Raw genomic sequence first — 22,708 nt, 5'->3', positions numbered from 1 at the left:
GAAAAGTCAAAACAGCAACCAACCAGTAAGCTTAATCTACAACACTGTAAAACTGTACAAAATAATTACTGCTAACAGACTTATGAAGAGTCTAACCTCATGTTTTCCTGGTTGTACTGTATCATAGATTTAACTTTTCTATTTTATTTTACTAGAAGACCATTTATCTCTGCTCTATCTGAAGTTTGATGACAAAACTTAAAAATACCAATGCAATTGCTATACAAACTTACTRTAATAAAGGCTATACAAGCTTTTGCAAAAACACTGCGACAATATAATGTTTATGATCGACACTCACTGGCACTCACTGATATTCTGAAATTCATGTCTTTGCTAGCAGCAGAACAAGTACAAAGTGAAGGGCACTGCTATCCAAAATTGTCGRTCAGTATAGGCAGTATATGAATATACTGAGAAGAATGCCCACCAATATCAGTACCACAAGATGGTCAGCATGAGATTTGCCTTGAACCCAAAGATCTTAATTCAACTGTACAACTACAAAACGTACGTACTTATCTCCCCCCTCTTTATGTAGACTTGGTGTATCTGATCTTATACCATAAATAAGGATATCATGACTAGTCACACCATAGAGWAGTAAGTTCATATGCGGAATTTTAGCTGAGCCTCAAAGGAGCAGGACATGTTTTTTGGAAGCTACTCCTGTGACCACAAATACCAGATTTTGATCACGTAACACTGTTTCTTTTGTAATAAAGTTAGAATATGCACAATAGGAGATTACCATTTTGTTTACCAGATGAAAAATATCATTTCCACAGGTATGTACTTCAAAAACGTGGAGTACATAAACGGCTATCTTCAGTTACATCCACTTAGTTTTTTTTTACCCTAAATTCACCCAAAACAAAACAACCTAATTAAAAAAAAAWYCMAMCMAAMMAAAAAAAAACCAAAATCTACCAGCCACTACTGGAGAGGAAAGCTAAAGTCACCACTTTCAGTTACGCCGTGAATTTCATTTTTTAACACAACAGCCCACTAGGAAGATATTCCTGGGGCTTCCTATTTTATGTTTTATGTTCTTGCTCTGATTGTCTATTTGCCTTGCAGAAAAACAGAAAGAAAATTCTGTCACCAAATAAAAGAGATAGTGTCACACTAAAAACACAAAGCAGATCAGAGATTAAGCTGAGTTGAAAGGGACATACAAGGATCATCAAGTCCCACTCCTGGTCCTGCACTGCACCATCCCTAAGAGTCACACCATGTCCCTGACAGCATTGTCCTAATGCTCTTGAATTCTGTCTGGCTGGTGCTGTAGAAATAAACTGAGAAATGATTCRGGGATATATCAGTTGCATTTGATTTCTCAAATATTTTTACAAGTAAGTTTTGAAATAATATACAAGGTTTTACAATATAGTATATTAAAGAATATACTTACTTCATAAGGCTAGTGCTCTTTTTACTAAAGGGGCCAATGATCTTAAACAGCAGTTCTACTATTCCATTCTTTCCCATAGATACTGCATTTACAGCTGAAAGAGTTMAAAGCAATCCATTTTAAGATAATGYAGTAAGAAAGGCAGAAGAAAAAAATCAATATACTCAAAAATTCACACAAGTTAATTCTGAAGAACGAGAAATRCTAGACATTTTTATGCTTTAAGAGATACAGTGACAAGCAGACACTATTCTGCACATAATTAGCATGACAATCCAATTCTGATAAAACTTGGAAAAGAAGAAAACTTAATTATTACTTTACAAATAAAATCATATACTACTTTCMATGCAGACTTCTGCTTTCTTTGTTATTAAGATGCAACACAGGAAGAATTTTCTTTATAGRAATTCACAGTTTATTGAAAAWTTCATGTCTAACAGGTTCTATRAYTTGCATAATCCTCAGTGTTCAGACRGACAGGTATATTCACCAGGATTTTAAGTCCAAGAGTCTGCTATAAAACTTTAAAATGCCAATTGGTACAGCTTTCCTCAGCTACATGTTATGAATACATGTTCCCAGAAAAAAAATATATGTATAAAATGAATCTATTTGAAAGGGAGTAAATGAAAAGAAATTATGCTAAGACCTATAGAATGAAAAATATGCACTGAAAGTATACACTTGAAGTCCAACAGCAAACTGAAAATACAAACTGCTGAAACAGGCACAGAAATTCAATTCCTGACTAAGTTCCTAATTAAGTWGGAAAAGAGCAGCTAAAAACTTACTTCAATATAATAAATGCTGTTATTAGTGTAGAATTTAGTACATGAACCCAAATGGCAATTTCATCAGCATTAGAAGCAACATTTTACCAGAATCCAARTAAAGTTAGGAATTATTCTAATAGTAAATGTATGCAAAATTTAAAGTACTACTCATCASAATATTATGAACTACTACTTTTTCTGTTTATAATGAGTGGGGCATACAGAAAAATACAACTATCTAAGAAGTCAAATTAGAGACTCATCCATTTTCAGGATGAAGCATGTTTTAAGCTAAGCAATGTAATAATGTAACTATCTGTAGYAAACTTTTCAATTTAGAAACATATTACTCTATTATCAGGCAGCTCAACAGAAATAAAGCTTCCATGTTTTGAAAGTATTAGGGCTTTATGAATTATAGCTGCTCATGTGAATGACCTGAAAACATAATCTTACAGATTACCAAATCAGTTTTCAGGGGGGGATGTGGCCATGTTTTCAATTTCTTGCACTTACTTAAGAGGTTTAACAACCATTTCAAGCTCCAATGAAAAAAATTAAGAGCATCTAACTAAAACAGGATACAGCAAGAACTATACTACTTCCATTAACTTCCTACTGCCTGTCCAAACAAGTAGGCTGTTACGGAAGAATTTTAGTCCAATAGTAGAGTTCTTGAACAAAAGGAATAAGGAAAAGGTTAAATTAAGAAATATTTAGGTTAAATTAAAATATTTCCTGTGTGACCCAAGTTTTAAATTGGTAATAAAGAAATCAGTATCAGGAATAAAAGCCATGAACATGAATAATAAAGTGATTATTTAAGTGATTCTGCAAGCAAAAAGTTAGCTTTAGAGCTTTAAACACCAGAACTTATGCAAATTAGATAGCACGATGTTCCACACATCTCATAGCAATACTAGAAAAAAAAAAAACATTTTTCTAGAATTTAAGCAATTTGAGGCTATAAAATCAAAACTCTCAGAAAAAAAAAGTATTTTAAATAACTAACATTAAACAAGCACTCAGAGTTGATATTTTAACCTTACCTAGATAAAAAACTTCATTCACAAAGAAAATAATTTTCTGCAATACTTACAGTTGGTTGAATAAACCCTTAATACTTGAAGACATGGCAATAGTAGCCTGTGGTTCTGCAAATTCTGCTTCACTAAATTCAATGATATGTTTAGGGCACCATTTATTCTTGCCTTCACGCCAATCTTCTTGTCTGACATCAAAGAAATACAAGATCAATCCCACTAATTTTGAAATTATTATTAAAAAATTGAGGTTGTATTACTGAATTTCTTCTACTAATGTCAACTCTGCTCATCTACTTCTCAGCATTCTTTCCTCCCCTCTAATTTACTCCTYCTTTTTTCCTCCTCTACCAAGTCCGAGTATGTGGATGCTTACACAATAAAAGAAAAAGAATTATTAAGTTTCAATTATAAAACTGTAATTATTAAGCCATAATATCACCTTTTGGACCAATTTTTGCAAGAAGAGTATGAAGAAGCACCAGTAACTCTTCATTTGGTGGAGAGTCTTTGCTGGCATTCAAAAGCAGCTGTAACAAGATCTGTGTTCCTCCTTTGGTCACTAAGACGCTTGCTCTCCGGCCACCACCTAGAAATTAAAATTGAACTGGTATGTTTAAAGCCAAAGAACAATTAAATATCTAAGATACAGTTATCATGAAGTTAGTCTTTAGAACAGCAATGTTTTCTTTATATGARACTGCATTATGCAAGGACATACTGGACTTAAGACTTATAACAACATAAATTATTGTGTAGGATTATTAGAAAGGCAACTTCAGTCTTTACGTTCTTTTAATTCTGCATATCAATCCGCTTCAGCAAACAAAACAAAAACCAAAATAACAATTATTTACAAAACATCCAACAACAATAAAAGATAACTAGCCAAAACAGAGAAAAAAATCTGAAAAAGAATGCACAAATATAATCATATATTACTCCTTAATGGAAACTTACCAGCTGAGACTACCTCAATGAGAATATTCAATATATTTAGAATAGTTTGAAGATCTTTTGTATTCTGCAATAAAAGAGAAAGAACTGTGTTTAACATAGCAGTCTAACACAACGGCTTGGATACTTTAAGCTAAGAGAAATAGCCACCACAAAATCAAGTAGAACTTCAAATGTACCAACCTACCCAACCACCGTAATATGCAGCCTGAATTAACGACAAAACCAATCAAAATATACTTTGCAGTATGACACAACAATTAAACTGATAGGTGACAAGCAATTTCTTAGACTATCTTAAATATAAGAGAGAGAAATTCACAAGCAGGTTACTTAAAGACAGTATCTATTCATTACAGACCAACACAAGTTTTAAGATTCCATAGGATAGTAACATATTTCATAAATATAATAATAAGTACATAKGTTTCATAATGATCAGATGCAAAACAGCTATGAACCCATAAACACACAAATGAAAAGATTTTACCTCTAGGGTTGACAGGATAACTTCTATTCCAGGGGAGCCCTTAGAAGTCATGTCCTTCTTGGATTTTTCTGTCAGTGAGAAAAAGACCAATACTCACTTGCAGGAAAAAAATGTTTTCTCTACATATTTTCTACAGAAAATTTTCTACATATTTTCTACAGAAAATCTACATTGCAAATAACAAAGCCTATTAAAAACTGCATATATGTATATGAAACTAAGTAAAAGACTTCAGCAATTTTAAAACTGATTTTTGTTTTCACTTGTTTAACAATATTTTGGTGGCCTGAAAAAAAAAAAGACCAGGAAAAATATCACCAAGAAGCCTGCCCTCCATATATCTTCTTCTCATATATATATATACATATACATACATACAGGCATATATAAATATGAAGTAAATTATTACTTAAATTACAATATTTGATAATATAAAATGAACTCAGGACTATCAACATTACACTAGATAGCATTAAACATGGCCTTAAGCAGATGCTTTCAACCATCAGTGACAAAAACAGGTGGACAATCAAGTTCACTAATCCAAAACTGAAGTCCAGCAAGGGAGATACAAGAAGGAAGGATTAAAAGGGAAACTACTAAAATCWCAAAGCTTACATAATTACCTTGACTCTGAACCAGATGAAGGATCCTTGAGGTAACATATCTGGCACTGTCTGATTCTGCTAACACAGAGTCCACATTGATCTTCTCCAGCTGTGAAAGCAGGCATATAGTCCGAGAACTGGCCGGAATGCTACAAGAAAGATATAATTTTTCCATCTAAATCAGAGAAAGCAAAACCCTAACTACAGCAACTCCTAGCAACTCCAGCAAAATGCTAGTTTAATGAGTGTAGTTACTTAACTTCCATATTTTATYTGGATTGGAAAACAGTTTTAAATCTCCTTAATTCTGGCAAATTTACCAGATTTTGTAAAGCCTGCGTTGCAGCAGAYTGATTGCATGTAACTGCATCTCCAAGAGCAAGAGTGGACAGGGAAATCAGCCGTAGCAAATAAAACGCAGTTATAGGTTCAAATGTTGCTCATCTRTGTCATCTAGAGTGACTTATATTTAATAATTTATATTAAGTGACAGGATACTCCATCAAACCTGCTATCCAAGGAGAAACTGGCTACAGTCTGAAAGACTATTGTCTCCAGGCTGGCATTTCAGAAGAAGACAAAATGAATGTCATTCGTGAAGTGTGCAAACTAGCATGCGCCAGCTGAGGAAAAAGAACACCATTTTGAAGACAAAAACTAAGGAAGGTTCCCTAAGTCATCATCCAAGTTTGTTTTCATTTTGAATAAAAGGGTATTTTGGCTTSCTGTTGTGGATTGATGCTGGCCAGATGCTCGGCACCCACCAAAGCCACTCACTTGTCCTCAAGGCTGCTCTTCTCCCATATTCTTACTTGGCTCTTCCCTGGTCYGCAATTAAAACTGCGCAAAATTTTTGTTCCTTTGTTTTGCTTTCTTCTTAAATACATTGTCACAGAGGCATTACCACCGTTTCTAATCGGCCAAGTGGCACATCCATCTTTGGAGCCACCAGGGATTGGCTCTGTTGGACGTGGAGGAAGTTGCTGGCAGGTTCTTACAGAAGCCACACCTGCAGACCCCTTTGACCACTGCTACAAAAACCAGCCAAGAAAAYTCAATACACTCCCCAACAAAAAATTGCCTTGAAAATGTATTTTCATGTAAGATACCAATTCAATCCAAATATTCATACAGATAGGTAGATTACAAAGAAAGAACTGCTCTAAGTAATCATTCTAGTATTCTAAATAGAATAAGCCTAGAGTCTGTTTGATTTCTTCTCTACTTTAAGATCTAACAAGTATTCAGAATAGTTTTGAAATTCACATTCCTACATGACAGGAGTTTTTAAATAGATGTTTAACATCTTAATCGTAGTCATGCAATTAACTACAGGAAACTTAGACTTCAACACATCAACTACCTTGGCTTTTCGTAACATTATTATATTATAATTATATAATAGTTATGTAATTCGTAACATCAGAGTTCTACAATGATCAACAATAATTCATTTTATACAAACACTGCTCTATCTACAATAAAACTAAATTCTACAATGCTAGCTTCATAAATACGGTCAGTTTTGTTTACGAGGAATTATTACTCTTTGATTTATATCTTATGCCTGTGTACAGGTTTCACAATTACAGTTAACTCTACTAAAATGTTACAATTGAGGGGACAAGGTAGTTGAGTGCAAACATTCTACTGCCAAGAAAGTAAACTGATGTAAGACATGWGAGAGTGGTGGAAGCACTTTTCTCAGCTTTTCCACACTGACATCTAAATGAGAAGCATAGCCAAAAATCAATTTCAGATTACAGGTGATACTTACAACAGGAAGAATTATTATACTCATTGTAAYTCTTAAATAAATGTAAATAGAAGTAATTTTATATTGTGAAATAAATGTATCACCTTCACAGTCATTTGCTAGACTTTGATTTCAAAGCATCTTTTTAATCTAAATAAACGTGGCTTGTGTGCTGAAACGGCAATTTCCTTCTGTAAGTAAAGCATATACTTTCAAGTGAAGCAGTCCTTTCTCATCATCCAACATCAGGCTGAATAGTATAAAGCCASTATTATTTGCATAAGCTTTGTTTTGCTTATTTCTCCTTCATTGTTTATCCACTGAACTTGAAATGCTTCAAAATTAACYCAATATTATAATGAAATCCATACAGTTCTGTTGACCTAATACACAAGTTGACAAACTTATTTAGGATATTAGCTTCTCCAGCTCCACAACCAAAACAACTAAGAGTCCAGCCAACCCACATATAAGCCAATGTGTAAGAGAACTGCTGCTTCAACTTTTGTCTGTGTGTGTGTATTATTTCCATTGTGGTATATCACTGGTCTTACAATGAAATAAACGTAGTTGGAAAGCTGAAAGCAAAGCTGATGCTCAGGAATAATATTTTTTAAAAAATGTTTTTGCAAAGATAAAATTAATTTGCAGGCATTAAAATGTCACAGCAAACCTGGTTTTTGACTGCTGCAGCCTGGAAAATTCAAGCAACACTGGCACATGGAAGCAATTTACTATGTACAGGAAGTCAGCRTCTAACACAATTTCTCTATAGCTAATAAAAGCTTTAAAAGGTTTAGGTAGGGTAAGTCATTCTCAGTACCAGGCATAACAACTCAAGTTCTCATATTTAGAGTTATAATCTCCTCCTGGGGACAGAGTTTCTACCAACAGCAGTTAAGTGCTTATTACAGCAGAGAAATTTTTAGAATGGTTTTGGCTATTCATCTTTTACAAACTCTTCTAACATAAATATAGCCAACTACACTTTATGTCTTCAGCATACAGAATGAAGCATCCTTGAGAATTAACACCAGCCAATGCTGAAATAGAAACGAAAGTCCTTATTTCCTCTTAGTTATGGCTGAGTTTTCTTCTTAAAACARGAATCATACTCTTATTTACCAATATTCTACACTAATGTACATAATAGCTATAAAACTAATAGACAACTTTCTATGCTTGCACAGTACAAGGCCATAGGACAAGAATTATGGCAGCTAGTCATACATACAGGAGCAGAGTCAGTAATATTGCTGTGACCACCACCAATTTGTCCTCTGAACAAAATGAAAGCCCAAGTTGTAATGAGACTCTCTCATATTCATAATGCAAACACACGTATTTTGACCAGTGAACTGTTCAGGATCCAAATCTGGAAGACACTTCTTCAAAACAGAGGCACCAYGGAATTCAGTACTTTCAATCCTACAGCAAGAAACAGTCAGAATGAACTCAGTCCTGTCAGAGTATGTTTTCTCTTCAGCTGCCAACATTGCAGAACCTCAAAAGACTACCCTGAAGACTATGGCCAGTCTTTCATGGTGACCAGACACAGAGACATAGCAGGAGCCAAAGACTCAGGAGGAAAAGCTGAGAATTTCCTTTGCTTGGACTGTGGAGGCATAAAAGCCCAGGGATTCCTTTGGAGGCCATTCCTTGGGAGCAGCAGCCCAAGCAGTTTCTGTGCTACTGCTCCATGAATAAAGCAGTGTGTAGAATGAGACATCTTAGACTCTGCTAAGGAAACTTAGGGTCAAACTGGTACAAATGCAATGCAGACCAGTCACACAAGAAATCTGCCTGGAGTATCCAATGTAAGTTTGAGTCATCRCCCATCAAACTAGAAGAGGACTAATCATGGCTTCCACTCAGTTCAAAGCTGTTGTCAGGAGGAATGAGATGACTCAGACTGACCCCACATGCCAACATGCAGCTGTCCAGGTTCCAGCTGGAATCAATGCCTGAGCTTGTCAGCGATGCTGGGGGGCAGCAGAGACAGTATGAGACTAGTTTCTCCACAAGGTGAAGAACCCTTCTTGTTACTAGGAGTGGCATTTTTCACCCCACCTGTTCTAAAGGCTTTCTCTCAAGAGCACTCTCTCTCTGAGGGTTACACAGAGGACCTGTTGTCTTTAGTTACTACAAGACATGACTAAAGAGTACCAGGAGAAACTTCATAACACTGTACTCTTGAGATCTGGACAAACACCACAGCTGTTCTTCGTGACATATACATGCCAAACCAGCCCTTGACAATATGCAAAAATGACTCAATAACCAAAGGCAATCTAGTTCTAAAACTTCATATCTCTTTATTTGGAAAGTTCTTCTCCCTAAAGCGTAATCTTGACATTTCTGGCATTTCTTATGACAAAAGCAACTGTCTTTTAACCATTGCAGGGTCACAGCTCTCAAAGCACAGTCTCTTGCACATATTTCCATCAAATATTTGCAASCATTTTTGGCATTTCACAAGAATATTTTGAAATAATGTGGTCCTCCAGTAGTTTTGCAGATCTTTCCAGCTTCAAATTGTCTGTAATTTTAGTAACTTTCTTCTCTTACAGATCATTACTAAAAATCCAGAATATTTCCCATCATTAGCTGTAACCAGAAAGAGAAAGAGCATATCCAAAAATAAAATGTACACCAYTTCCTTCTGACAGCCATCAACTGCTACTGATCTGCTATGCAGACAGTGCTTTACTCTGTCTAAAGACAACCAATAATTACTATTTTAGGACAGTTTTAGACTTTAAGCATCTTGAGGTGAAGCTTACCAGGCTTACTTGACCTGTACAGTTCACATCTTGAAAGGCAGGAAACTATTTCTTCATCCCAGACTCCAAAGCCATGGTTCAACATGTCCCTCACACCACCACTTTGCTTTCATAAAGGAAGCAGTGAACACCCCTGTCGTTATCTCAGCTGTTACCAAAACTTACAACATGACTCTAGCTAACCAGAGAGCTTTGTGGATTTCCTCCTTCTCTGGTCAGCAAAGTCACGAGTAGATAATACGGAAGCATGCCCAGACGGCGAGGAACAGAGGACTTCAGGGGGTCACACTTAAAAGAAAACTACATCAACAACAGATTCACATTTGAAAGAGAACTTCCTCAACAARAAAACATCTTCTCAGAGAAAGATTCCCCAGCACAGGGACATTTCTTCCACTCCCGGAAGATATAAGCATTCAAATTCTGATCATGAAGAAATGCTWCATTTACAATCCTCCATTACTCACTGGATGCCACTTCACTGCACAAATACTAAAACATATCACTTCTAGCTTTCTATGTGCCTACTCACAAAGGCAAAGATGAATTTATGTCACTGCTGCTTATAAAAATTCAGCTCTCTTAGGATGGGTCTTGGTCATTCACCTTGCAAAAAGCATCACAAAACATAATAGTCAAATGAAGGATGTCACTAGTTTCTCAAGTGTACCTTCCTCCTCTGAAATTGCTGTCTGCAGTCAGCCAGCAGACTGATGTATAAGAGAGTTCCCTCTACCCCCATAACAAACAGATCTATATTTCAGCATGTTACAGTCAGCCTTTAAAACCTACTTTAAACARGCAGGCTTCTCATGAGTTTGTTCTGATTATTATCCATGCAAATAATTTCAAAGTTGGGGTTTTTTTTCCCCAACCACTTCCACAGTTACTAAGTAATGTTTAGAGAGCTGAAACTTTTAATTAGTTCATAGCTATCTCTGTACACAGAGTCACCATAACTTACTCACGACTTACTGAACAACTGTTTTGAATTGCAGGGATGGAAACTTTCATTTTACCTCTATAAGTAAGGAAGAATAAATGGCACTTAAGCAGCCACTCTGCAAATGTCTAATATTCTTTGTGATAATATATTTTATGCATTGAAATTTGTATTTAAAAAATATTCCTTGTTGACAGAGACCTTGCTTTGCTTATCATCACGCCTAAGGGGATAATCTACCACAAGATCAAAAATAAGTGGTTTTTTTTTACCATTTCTTTTAAGCTACTCCTCACAAAAACAGGAACAACCAGTCTCATACCAAGCTGCTCCACCCAAAGTTGGCAAAGTGAGGATGATTCTACACACAAGAATTTAAATTCAAATTTTAAATAGATCCCTAGATACAAAACTAATTCACAGTAGAGCATGTTCCTCATGAAAATTCACCCCCTCAAGCAGAAAAAATTGACTGAAGCCAAAATTCCCAATTTTGCTGACTTTACTTTTTCTCTAATCTGATTAGATCATTTGATTTAACAAGGTGGTTTAATTTGTGTGATCTTTAGAAAAAACAAAGTTTGAAAGCCTTTAAATAGTTTCCTTCCAGAGATAATCTCATAAATTTCTCAAATGCTTGCTAAAACAAGTTCACATGGAAATAACAAACACAACTTTTTCGACTTGACATCTTCTGCATCCCACTACGGTTTGTCTGTTGGATTGCAGGATTGTTGCAGGATGACACACATATCTTATGACAAATTCATGGCTTCTTATACCGTATTATAAACTTCTTTAATTCCTTCAGTGGAAAGAATTTTTGCATGCCAATATGTTCATGAAATTGTTAGTTTTCAGTTAAATGTAATGTGTATATTTGAACATGTTTAACACTAACTGAAAGGTCAGATTCAAAAAGTTATTTAYAAAATGTGAATATATTTTGTGCTAACCAATATTGACTCCCTCAATGTTTCAAGACATCAACATACACATTCCTACTAGGGACCCACAATGTATATTTTATTTATCTTCTTACTGAAATAAAGACTGTTTTCTCACAAATCTCAAATAGATTGATGTTAAAAGGTGACTGTAGTTTTAAGTTTACCTTTTTTCAGAYGTTGTTTTTAGCTTGTTCATATCGGAAATACAGTTCTTCAAATCACCATTTCTGAAAACCTGTAAGATATTAAACAACTACATATTATCAACATCTTTTTTTTTTTAAAGATAAAACACTGCCATCATACTGAATGTCAATCCCTGCACTAGAAATGGCAAAGAAGTTACACTGATTGCATTTCTCCACACAGTCACAAGCTCTTCTCCCTTCAAACTATTTTAACCAGCTTTTAAAATGAATTATTGCATTCTAACATGTATGATTCTGCATCATAATTCAGGCCTACCAAAGTTCAGAAAGTCTGATTACAATAAAACAGGGTCTTATATCAGTCATTTACTAGACATTATTTTCCTGTCAATGACAGAATTTATCAAGTAAAGTTTTTGCTGAAGCCAGTAAACATACTTTTTGAACTTACTTAACACTATTATGAAGTGCTACAACATACTCATTTCTGACTGCTTTTCCATGTATCTATAGAGCAACTAAGACTAGGGGCACAGTGAGAAATATGGAGTATTTGGTGTTCTTATTTAAGCAAGACCTGAATACATTTCTTGGACAGAAACCACATCATGCCAAGGACTCAATTTTCCTATCCATTTAAGGACATAGTGTCCTCRGAGCACACCGCTTCCTCAAATGGTGCCTCCAGGCAATTAAGGTTGCAGTCCATAGGACTGAACATCAGTACTTCCATTTGAGATCTAGCATGAATGACAGATAAATACTCTCACTATGAAAAAAAAAACCAGTGTCCCTCAAGAGCACGGCGATTAATTTAAAGGTGAAAGACRGAAGAAAGGGAAAAATGGATTTTCGAAGACATGGGTACTGAGAATGAGTAAGATAAAGCAGTCTTCTCTTGGGAAATGAAGGCAAGAAATTTAGCCAACTATACACACACAGCTGCCCCTAGTACCTTCTCCCCAGAGAAATGTATAAAACCCCTCAAACTCCTTATTGTTCAGCACATTAAAATAATCATGCTTTTATTACTGGTAACTTCCACTCCTGCTAAAAGCCCACATCAGATGAAGCATGAAGCAAGCTTATTTCCAGACTTACCTAAAAACAAGGAATCTTCTCCCAGCAGCCAGGAAGAAAATGCTTCACTTTTCACAAGAATTCCAGCTTGACTCAAGTTAACAGGTGTCCCAGGTTTGTTCAAGTACCCTCCAGGTGTAAACAATCTTGAAACCCTTTAAAGAAAATAAATCATTATAAGAGAAGAGCTGTGTCCACCACATTACTGACAATTTCATGAATTATGAAGTCTGTATTATTCCAACCAGGTTGCAGGTCTTACTGGGAGGAAATTAGACTCTTGGATTCAAGTAGCCAAGTGCTGTTTTGCTTGCAGCAAAAGTATGACCTGCTGTCATGCAGATGATGAACAGTCTGCTAGTGCCAATAAYGTCTATATATTATAGTGTGCTGAACAGCTGTACAAGTGGAGCCAGCTACTGAGCTGAACCATCTTGAACTGTGAGGTCTTAAGTTTGTTTGTCTAAATTCGCCACAAAGTATCTCAATAAGCACTAAAGTGCTAACTGATGCTCCAGGTCAAGGGTAAAAGCCAAGTAAAAATGAAAATGCACAAGAACAAAACCAACAAAAATCAACAAAACCAACAACCAATCAGAAGGAGTAGGGGAAAAGTGAAAAGGGAAACACACAAAGCAGCAATCCAGAAAGCAATGGCAGAATGTCTATGCACWCTACAATTCTCTTTAACATTTTAGTAGGTAATGAAAAAAAACAATTTACAAATTCATTTAAAACTTTTGATAGTATCCTTATATTAGTATTATCCTTAGATAGTATTGCTTATTTTAAAAGCAGAACATGAATGAATTTACACTTATTTCAAACAATGCCACTTGCCTGCCAGGGGTAGCAGAGCAGATAAAAACTGAGTATTAGTTCCACTTTTAAAGGACCAACAAACACTGAATTAAAGCACCTCAAGCTGGAAAGAAGCGGAGGAGATCAGAAGTGTTGACTAAATAAAACTCCAGACTGATATATGCTGGATTCTCTACAATCTCCCTTTGCCTTTTCACCTTTCCTATGAAATGTTATCCATCCTCCCACCTACACAGAGGAAACAGGCAGTGATCACATGAAATTTCTCCCGACAGGTAAGTTTCCAAATCAGAAAGTTGCACTTACTGTAATAATGTTATCAACAGTACGATAAATTAAATTAACTGCATGAAGCAATATATAACTTTCACATTTTTCCTTCTCACCAAAAAAGCATGTATTTACCTCACTGCTAGGTGAATTCTTTGTCACTGAATCACTGAGTCACCTTCTCTGCTGACCTATCTCTTCAATACCATCAAAAATTGACACTCACTGACAAAGTTCATGCAAAATGAAAAACGATACCCCCTCCAATACTTATCTTTCATAAAAAGTTTTGGAATTTGCAAAAGTGTAAGAATAACATGGAACCCACAGAACTCTTACTTCTTGGATGAATACTCTAACTGCAAAACCACTCTACAAAATTGCAAAAGCAATCTTCTTTTGCTCAAAACAATGGCTAAAGAGATGAACTTACACTGTTTCTTTCAGACCTCATATTCAGATGCGTCTATTAGGCGTTACTGGCAGTGTCTACAGAGGACTTATACAAACTCCATCTACCTGAATACGAAGTTWATATATTTGTACTAGAATGCCAAGATGCTCAGCCTCTCCAAGGCAGCAATCATTCTGGTCAGACATTGTAACAGGATGCAGAGATTTTACTGACACAAAGTTCCAATGTAAGAAGGATGCGGACTTGCTGAAGTGAGCCCAGAATACAGCAATAAAAATGACTGGAGTGACAGAATAATTCTCCTATATAAAGAAAAGCTGAGAGAGTTGGGACTGTTCAGCCTGCAGAAGGCTGTGGAGAAACCTTTAGGCAGCCTTCCAGAACCTAGAGAAGGCCTGTAAGAAAGATGGAGAGGGACTTTCTAGAAGGACATATAGCGATACCACAAGAGGCAATATAATTGCTTTAAATTCCAAGAAGGAAGGTTGAGGTTAGCCATTAGGAAGAAATTCCTTACTGTGAGGGTGGTGAGGCACAGGAACAGGTTCCCCAGAGAAGTCGAAGATGCCCTACCTGCAGCAGCACTCAAGGCCAGGCTGGACAGGGCTCTGAGCAACCTGATCTGACAGAAGATGTTCCAACCCCATTGGTTGGGTTGGAACCAGATGGTCTTTAGCTCCTTTCCAATCCAAACCTAATATTCTACAAAGATCAACAGTGGCCCTCATGTGGGGTAAAAGAAGTAATCCTGATATTGTGTGCTTAGTGTTGGGCCCTAATGCCATTCCATTAGCTCAGGGCTCCAGCAAGAAAACATACAGTGATCTGGTATATCACAGAATCCAGATATTGCTGTACTCATTTATAGAGCTTCAGCCTCAGTTTCTCTCATGTGAATGAGGGAACTAGACTTGGACGTTTCTTTGGCAACTACTAATTTGAGGTTTTGTCCCTTACAGCAACCCCTGAATATTGCACACCAAGTCCTCATTGTTTCTTGTCCGAACTCTTTGCTAGGGACAGCTTGATCTCACCTATCTCTCCATCTGGCTCACAGTATCTAATAACAGAAAGAGTGAATCAAAAACAAGCAAATGCTGCTAACCATATATTTTGCATGCACTGTCATATAGCTCTCTGGCATCTTCTTTAAGATTCTGGTACTTTAACTGATGCATGTATTTCAGGGGAAAGTGAGTACACCCCTTTAACAYTGCAAGCTGACAGGTGAAGTTTGTACATGATAGGAAAGAGACTGATTTAAATAAAACTGAAGAAAACAAATTAAACGCAATACAATAAAGCAAAGCTCAACTGCACCGAAACCTGCTCTTAAGTGTATTCAGTATAAACTGCTTTCCCTTTTATCTCCCCTTAACCACTAATGGGCAATAAAAAAGGCARACACAAAACCAAACTTTAATCTTTAATTTAAAATCATGCTAAGAAAAAACACAGTCACCATTACAACATGTTAGTGCTGAGCACTTCTGTTGTTTTGATAACATCATACTTGAAAGAAATTCTCATAAATTAAACACATAACAAGGTCATATCTGAGGCTCAAAACTTTTATTTTAACCAACTGCACCTCTACCCATGTGTCACCTTTTTTTTTTTCCTCAGAACTGGCAGAAATCCTACCTCCCAAACCCATGGAATTTTCATGCTAAAATCCTGCTATTAGAACTCTCTCTTACAGAAAACAAGGATAATCTCTCTGTCACTGAAGCTGGAGGACAGTCTCAGTTTACATAAACAGAATTCACATGCTTCAGTTGACCTAAACACTTTCACACAGAACATGCTTGCCTTGGAAGGACATCTGTAACAAAAAAAAATTTAAATGTCTTTGTATTTTCTTTACTTAAAAATCTCTCACCCCCCCAAAAAAAAMCAGCAAGACCAAACAACCACAAAGAAAAACAATCAAATAATAAAAAACCAACAACAAAACAAAAAAACCCTACAACCAAAAAATAGACTAATCGAAGGTTCAGAGATGTCTGAAATTTTCCATGACTAATACTATGACTTTCCTGCAAGGTATTTTGTAACTACATTCCAAGTAACAGTTTTTTCTAAGTAAAAACACCAAAAACAAAACTAAGTATATACTAAGTTTATCGATACTACTGAATCTGTTCTAATTGCAGTACATTCCATTTGTTTTTATTTTTCAGAAACTTATTTCCTTAATAAATGTTATATAGAAAAATGTATAGTTGAGTCTGTTCAGTATACATTAAAACATATCTCATTATCATAAAATAGAAAAGTTGCTAGCTAAAACCACATGTCAAACTATACTCATGAAGAGAAAAAACAGGATTTAATTTTTTTTCTATTCAYCACAACAGGTCTGCAAAACGTGTAAGATTGTTCATCTATATACATATATTTCCTGTTTTGCTTTGTATCCAAAGCTCAGTGTATCCCAAAATATTTTTGAAGCCAAAGCCTGGACTGCACTTATGATTGTTATGGAACTACTGATTTGAAAGGTGAAAAAAGTAACCATGAATAAGTCTGCAGGAAAGAAATCATTATTTTGATGTGTATTTATTTATCAGATAGTGCAAGCAAGTAACTGAACAAAATATTTGCTGAAGGCTACAGTATGAAAAATAGGCAAATTAGTATGCAAWAAAAGGAATACAAAAGGTGACAGAATAGTGTCAAAGCACAATGAATTAAAAATTAAACAGAGTACCATAGGTATGAACTGGGAAAACACATCATTATTTTGAAGTTCACAAACACTGGACAGAGAAAAAGCTACATGAAACCCTGAAGGTGATCGGGTGCTTGCATTCTGGAATATGCTTCCAAAAGTACTATCTCTCAGAGAAGCAGATGAGAGTTCCCCTAGTTCACTGCAGATTTAATCTGAAGCAAATGCACCTTTCATAGTATCTCAGTTCATACATCCCCAAGTCATGGAAGCTGTTCATATGTCAAAATATTCTTTTTCAAAATACTTTTAAGTGTGTTTAGACAAAACCATATAAAAAGACTGCAGAAGCATTCTTCGTGCTCTGGCCAATCTGAATTCCAAAATACCACTCATGGTTTATATTTTTAAACACAGAAGTAAATTGTCTGCAAGAACAGACTATTTACCTAAGTAAATTTACACTTAGAGGAATATGTTGTGTTAAAAATTCAGGATAACCAGCAATACGTGGCAGCAAGAGTCACAGTGTCTGCACCAAAAGCAACCTACCYAGAAGTTTGTAGAGAGCAGGTACGCAGCATGATAAATCAGCATTCTAAACATAGCAAAACCACACAAATAACATATACAATACAGAAATGAGCAGCATGTTACCCGACATTACATAAAAAAAACATTCACCAGGACAACAGAATGCTCATCCTTTGACAGCAGTAACAACTGGCCACTGCTATTAGTAYAGTGGTGCAGTCTCCATCATCTCAGCCTCTTGCACCTTATGGTCTTTGACTGTCCATTTGCAAAAGTCTCAGCAATTATAACTTATGTAGCCCTTCTGGCTATTGAACCCTTTACTCTTTCATACCTGACAGACTATTTCSTAGTTCAGTGTCCCAAGTGACAACTTACAGAAGTAACATTTTGAAAAACTGGTTATTTGTGAGTTGKTTTTTGGCTTTTTTTTTCTCTGAGAAAGCAGTCCTATTTTAAAGCTCTACAAAGTAGACAAGTTACTGGATGTGAACAATTTCCTTTATAAAACTATCAAACCTAATGTTAGGCAAAAAAATTCACAAGCTATTTGGAGATGCCAGAGTTATTTGTATATAGTGCTTTATGTTCTGAAGTTTAATCCACAGTACAATTCATAAAGGTTTTGGTTACCTATAAACCAAATTAAAAATCTGGGGAAATCCTTCAARATTCAGGATTAAATTTCAAGCTACAAACACTACATTGTACTCACTCACAATCTAGTAAGCAGAACCACATACATACAAAATTATAACTAATGTGTTAGTGAGAATTTGTTTTCTGAAGTTGACTACTCCTAGCCCAGTTCCTGAACCGTCTACAAGCATCAGAAAAAAAAAAAAAACAGAGACTTTCCACTCCATGCCACATCTTACTTCGTGGAAGTTTCATAGCAATTAAAAGTCCTAGTCAATAGCCCAGAGAGAGTCAATTTTCAGGACCAGCTGGTTTTTTAATTAAATTGTAAAATAGCACAGAATGCTATTGAGCACACACTGAACAATTATCTCTTCCTAATATTTTGATATGCAGCAGCACAAAGAGCATTTAATGCCATCAAAACATCTTAATACATCTAAAAGTACTTTAGAAGTATTTACTCAATGAAAAATGGTTTGTTCAAGATAGTAGAAAAACTAGAGACACTTTTCTTCCAGATGTAATTGTAAGACTTTATGTGGAAAAGGCAAAAAATAATCCCTTGTCTAACGACTACCCAACTTGCCTAAGCAGAAAAAATAATCTGAAGTTTTTGGTGGAAGAGAATCTAATTTGCAAATCTAAAACAAAATAAAAATTAAATACTCTTCACCAGTCAAAGAAAAATACTTCTGAAAATCAGTTACTGCCTTTCCCTTATGCCATTTGCTATAAATATTTATAGTAGGGAACAAAAAAGTCAGCTGATTAGCTTACCCGCTGCTGCATTATAGCAAAGCACTGACTTTTTGATGTGGCTAGATAAACTGCGGCATATGATCAGACATTGAAAATGACATATATAAAGCTTCACAGGAGACTGAAGCTCCAAAGTCCTTCACAGCAGGTTGCCAACTATGTCATGCAGCCATTACCACCAGTCCAATTGACTGTAAAAACAAAGTCTGACACAAATAGCCAAAAAAGCTAAGCAAGAAAGCAAGCAAAGCAAGGAAAGGAGAAAAACAGAACACCAGTACTTTATTTCTTGCCTGGAAAGAAGCTCCTAGAAAGTTACTGGCATTACAAGCATAGGGTTACTTCAAGACATGACAAACCTGCTGTCATCAGGGTCACATAGTATCAAGTTCAAAGCTTATGTGATTTAAGCTGACAGAAATACTGTAAAAGTCAGCTATTTCTTGCCCAGTCGGCATAACTCTTTCATCAGGTAGAAGGTGAATGGCACAGGGAAGGGAGAAGGAAGCAATGAAAACAGCCAGAAGGAAAAGGACAACCATAGCAGAAATTAAGCATTTCCCTATACCAAGAACTGAACAAGAACTGGAAACCTAGTAACCTTTGCCAGCTCTTGGAAATGCTTAATACAATGGTAAATGTCAGAGGTGCTTTCTAACACCTAACCCAGTGATTGCCCCTTTGGATTATACTGTCCTGACGGTTAAGGTCAGTCTGTAAAAAAAATCAATTCAAAGATCTAAACTTCCCAGTTCACCAACTGAGTTAAAGTACACCCTTGATCCTGGCTTTATTCCAGATTAAAAAAAAAAAAAAAAATCCATGGCTTCATGTTGTAGAATTATCTACCCAAATTTACTTTAAACCCTTCAACCTCATGATTGCAGAAACACAATCATAACAACCCATTATAGTCTCAGCAACTGTTCTCACATTTAAAAATCTTGATTTTTACCGTGAAGTTTGTGAATTATACTTGGAACAACTGAAACAGTGTTACCTACCTCCAGTACGCAAACCCTTGGATGTCCTGCTTCTCAGAAATTTTAATTTTTATAAAGGATGTAGTGGAAGTTTTTATGTGCCTTGTAATAGACTAAATGTTTTAGGATGACATTTTCAGCGCTGTTGCGGCTGCAGGTGTTACAAAAGAAAGGAAGGATCTTTGAGTGCTCCCTCCTCCCCCCTGCTTCCAGTCTTTCTATGGTTAATTGCATTTCCAAATGGAAACCATGCTGAATCATCCATGTATCCAGGACACACACTGGACAGTTCATAATCTTCTTGATGCTTAGCACAGGATATTGGACAGTTAAGCTGTGGATAGTGGCAGAGCCTGAAAACATACCCAGAGATACATTGCCATTACAAATCTCTCCTAAGCACTCACACAAGCCAGCTGCCTTGTTCAGCACTCTCACACTCCCTCTGAGAAACCTGACTTCCCCTCTAAGTTGTTTAAGGAGTTTCAACACTTCAATTACTGCAGTTATACTCCAGAGCCAGGGCAACTCGATTAGCACTCCGKGCTTTTAGACATTCATATCACAGGAGCAATCTCCTAAAAGCAAGCAGCTKACAGATACTGGAATTCAAGGAGACGTTTCAAATAACCAATCGAGAGCCAAAAAACAGGTGATCCCTAACTATGTCTAGCAGAGTATCACCGTGAATTTTAAAGACTGCAAAGTTTCTAATCATGAGACACACTGCTGACAAGCTATTGAGTGACAAGCYGAATGTCTTTCCTAAACTAAAACCTAAATACAACGTGAAATAGCAAACTCCTTCTGTAAGCTAAAAGGACTTCAGAGAGCCCTTCTTTTTCTCTTTAGATGTAGCTTCTYGCCCATAATTTCAGGTGAGTTGCTCCCAGCAGCAGTAAGCTAACTGACACAAATCTTCTGCCATGACAACTGAGCATTTTTCAAGCTCAAAAGCTTCAATTTGGAAAATCATCTGTGAATTTCTCGAACGTGAAAAWAAAATAAACTGCCACCTCCAACACCTGAACTGCAAGTTAAGCCTGAGGTCAGGTATCTCTTCACACAAACATGTATCAGATGTCACTTCACACATCAAGACTACTCCTTGGTTTAAGATAACTTCCATCCTTTTTGTAAAAAATAAAGACAGCATTTTTCTTTTAATGAAGCTTTTTTTAAAGAAAGTACTTTGCTTAATTTATGCTGGCATAAAAAAACCAAAACAATCACAGTAGTGAACTGAAACATCAGAAACTATGTGTCGAAATTATCTTGACATTAAAYAGGAAAGCCTTCAGGAAAGAAGATTGTCTTGCCATTCCCCAGCCCAAGAAATAAAAAAATATTCCAACACTGACTTGCACTCACAACACATGACATGAAGAATAATTTTCAGAAAAACTCTTTGGTCGTAAGTATGACTTCACTGAAGGATTAACCAAAAGGTGGGGCTATCCCATCAGCAACATCCAGTCACCCAGCACTATACAAAACACACACTGAAAACTACCTGCAAAACAGGGAAGCCTTTTTATGAAGTATAGCCTACAAAGGYAGTACACACATGTATTTCTTTAAAGGAACATCATTCACAGGAATACGCTCATTGGATAGCTAATTTCCTAATGCTAGAAAAACAAATACACAAAAATCAACATTCACACCACAAGGCTATACAGAAGCTTCACAATGTTTTTACACCATACAGGTACAAAGGAATTCACTTTCTGCCTATACATACTACAGAAAACTTACTGTTCAAAGTATCCATAACAGTTAGTCCAGCTGAGGACTTCTAAATATCTCACTAAGCCTGAGAACATTTACACTGAAGAAAAACAACACCCCAGCCCAATGTACACCCTGTTTCTCAGACCCTCTGTGTCAAGCATTTGAAGCGACATCTACAAAGAAATATTTGCTGCGCGAGATTTCCACCAGCGAAAGACAAGGAAGAAAAAAATTTAAAAAAATAAATAAATAAAAAGGGGAAAAAAAACCAAAAAAAAAACAAACCCCAAATGTTAACAAACTCCTACCCACGAAGCGTTAAGTCAAACAGACGTTGGGCAGGCCAAGTCACACTGCACATGAGGCAAATGTTATCCCAACCGCCGTACTTTCCAGCCAGTGCCTGCGCTGGGCTACCCCTCSGGTGGGATAAGGGGTGGAGCCGCAGCGCTCCGGGGCCGGCAGGGCCGGGGTCACCGCAGCCTTTGCTGCCGCAGGGCAGCCCCGCAGAGCGGGAAGCGCGCACGGCCCCGCTGCGCGCGGCTCCGAGACACCGGCGGCTCCACCCCGTGCGGCGGGCAGCCCCGACCCGGCCAGGCCCGGAACCCGGGCACCGCTCCTACCGTAGGGCCTGCGACCATCTCCGCGGGCGAGAGCGCGCAGGGCGCGGCTCCCGCAGAGACCCGCCGTGCCCGAGCGCCCCGCACGCATCCACCGGTCCCGACGGGGACGCGCCCGGCAGCCCCGGAGAGCCCGGCACGCAGGAGCCCCGCCCCGCCCCTCCCCGCCCCTGTCCCGGCCGCGGCCGCGGCCCTGCCCCCGCTGCGGCCCGCTTCGCCGTGCCCGAGGCGATGCCCGCCCGCGGAGCTTCACCTTCGCGGCGGGCGGGGAGCCCTCCCACTCACCCCGCGGTGCTCAGGCGGGGG

General features: G+C 37.1%; 1 protein-coding gene across 8 annotated transcripts in view; it reads right to left on the bottom strand.

The window, feature by feature from the left end:
- The window catches only part of AGTPBP1 (ATP/GTP binding carboxypeptidase 1), a 60,272-nt gene extending 37,565 nt beyond the window's left edge, over positions 1-22,707 (bottom strand). For 5 of the 8 annotated variants that reach the window (XR_008965602.1, XR_008965603.1, XM_057370004.1 and 2 more), the window contains exons 1-9: positions 22,406-22,531; positions 12,971-13,104; positions 11,885-11,955; positions 5,307-5,437; positions 4,681-4,748; positions 4,194-4,257; positions 3,676-3,822; positions 3,290-3,421; positions 1,415-1,508 (exon numbers count right to left, since the gene is read on the bottom strand). Coding sequence is in view for 6 of the 8 variants with exons in the window: in XM_057370004.1 (XP_057225987.1) it covers positions 1,415-1,508; positions 3,290-3,421; positions 3,676-3,822; positions 4,194-4,257; positions 4,681-4,748; positions 5,307-5,437; positions 11,885-11,916 (668 nt within the window). In the remaining 2 variants the exon portion in view is untranslated. Of the gene's footprint in view, positions 1-1,414; positions 1,509-3,289; positions 3,422-3,675; positions 3,823-4,193; positions 4,258-4,680; positions 4,749-5,306; positions 5,438-11,884; positions 11,956-12,970; positions 13,105-20,069; positions 20,771-22,090; positions 22,247-22,405; positions 22,532-22,655 lie in introns of those variants that run through there. The other 3 variants (XM_057370006.1, XM_057370005.1, XM_057370007.1) reach the window with 3 other exon arrangements.
- Between the last annotated feature and the right edge of the window lies 1 nt (position 22,708).

This window comes from Malurus melanocephalus, unplaced genomic scaffold (assembly GCF_030028575.1).
Source record: "Malurus melanocephalus ecotype Western Australia unplaced genomic scaffold, MMel_1.1 scaffold_117, whole genome shotgun sequence".
Lineage (NCBI taxonomy): Eukaryota > Metazoa > Chordata > Aves > Passeriformes > Maluridae > Malurus > Malurus melanocephalus.
Note: the sequence above shows the minus strand (reverse complement) of the source record. Positions and strands in the feature narration are given on the sequence as shown.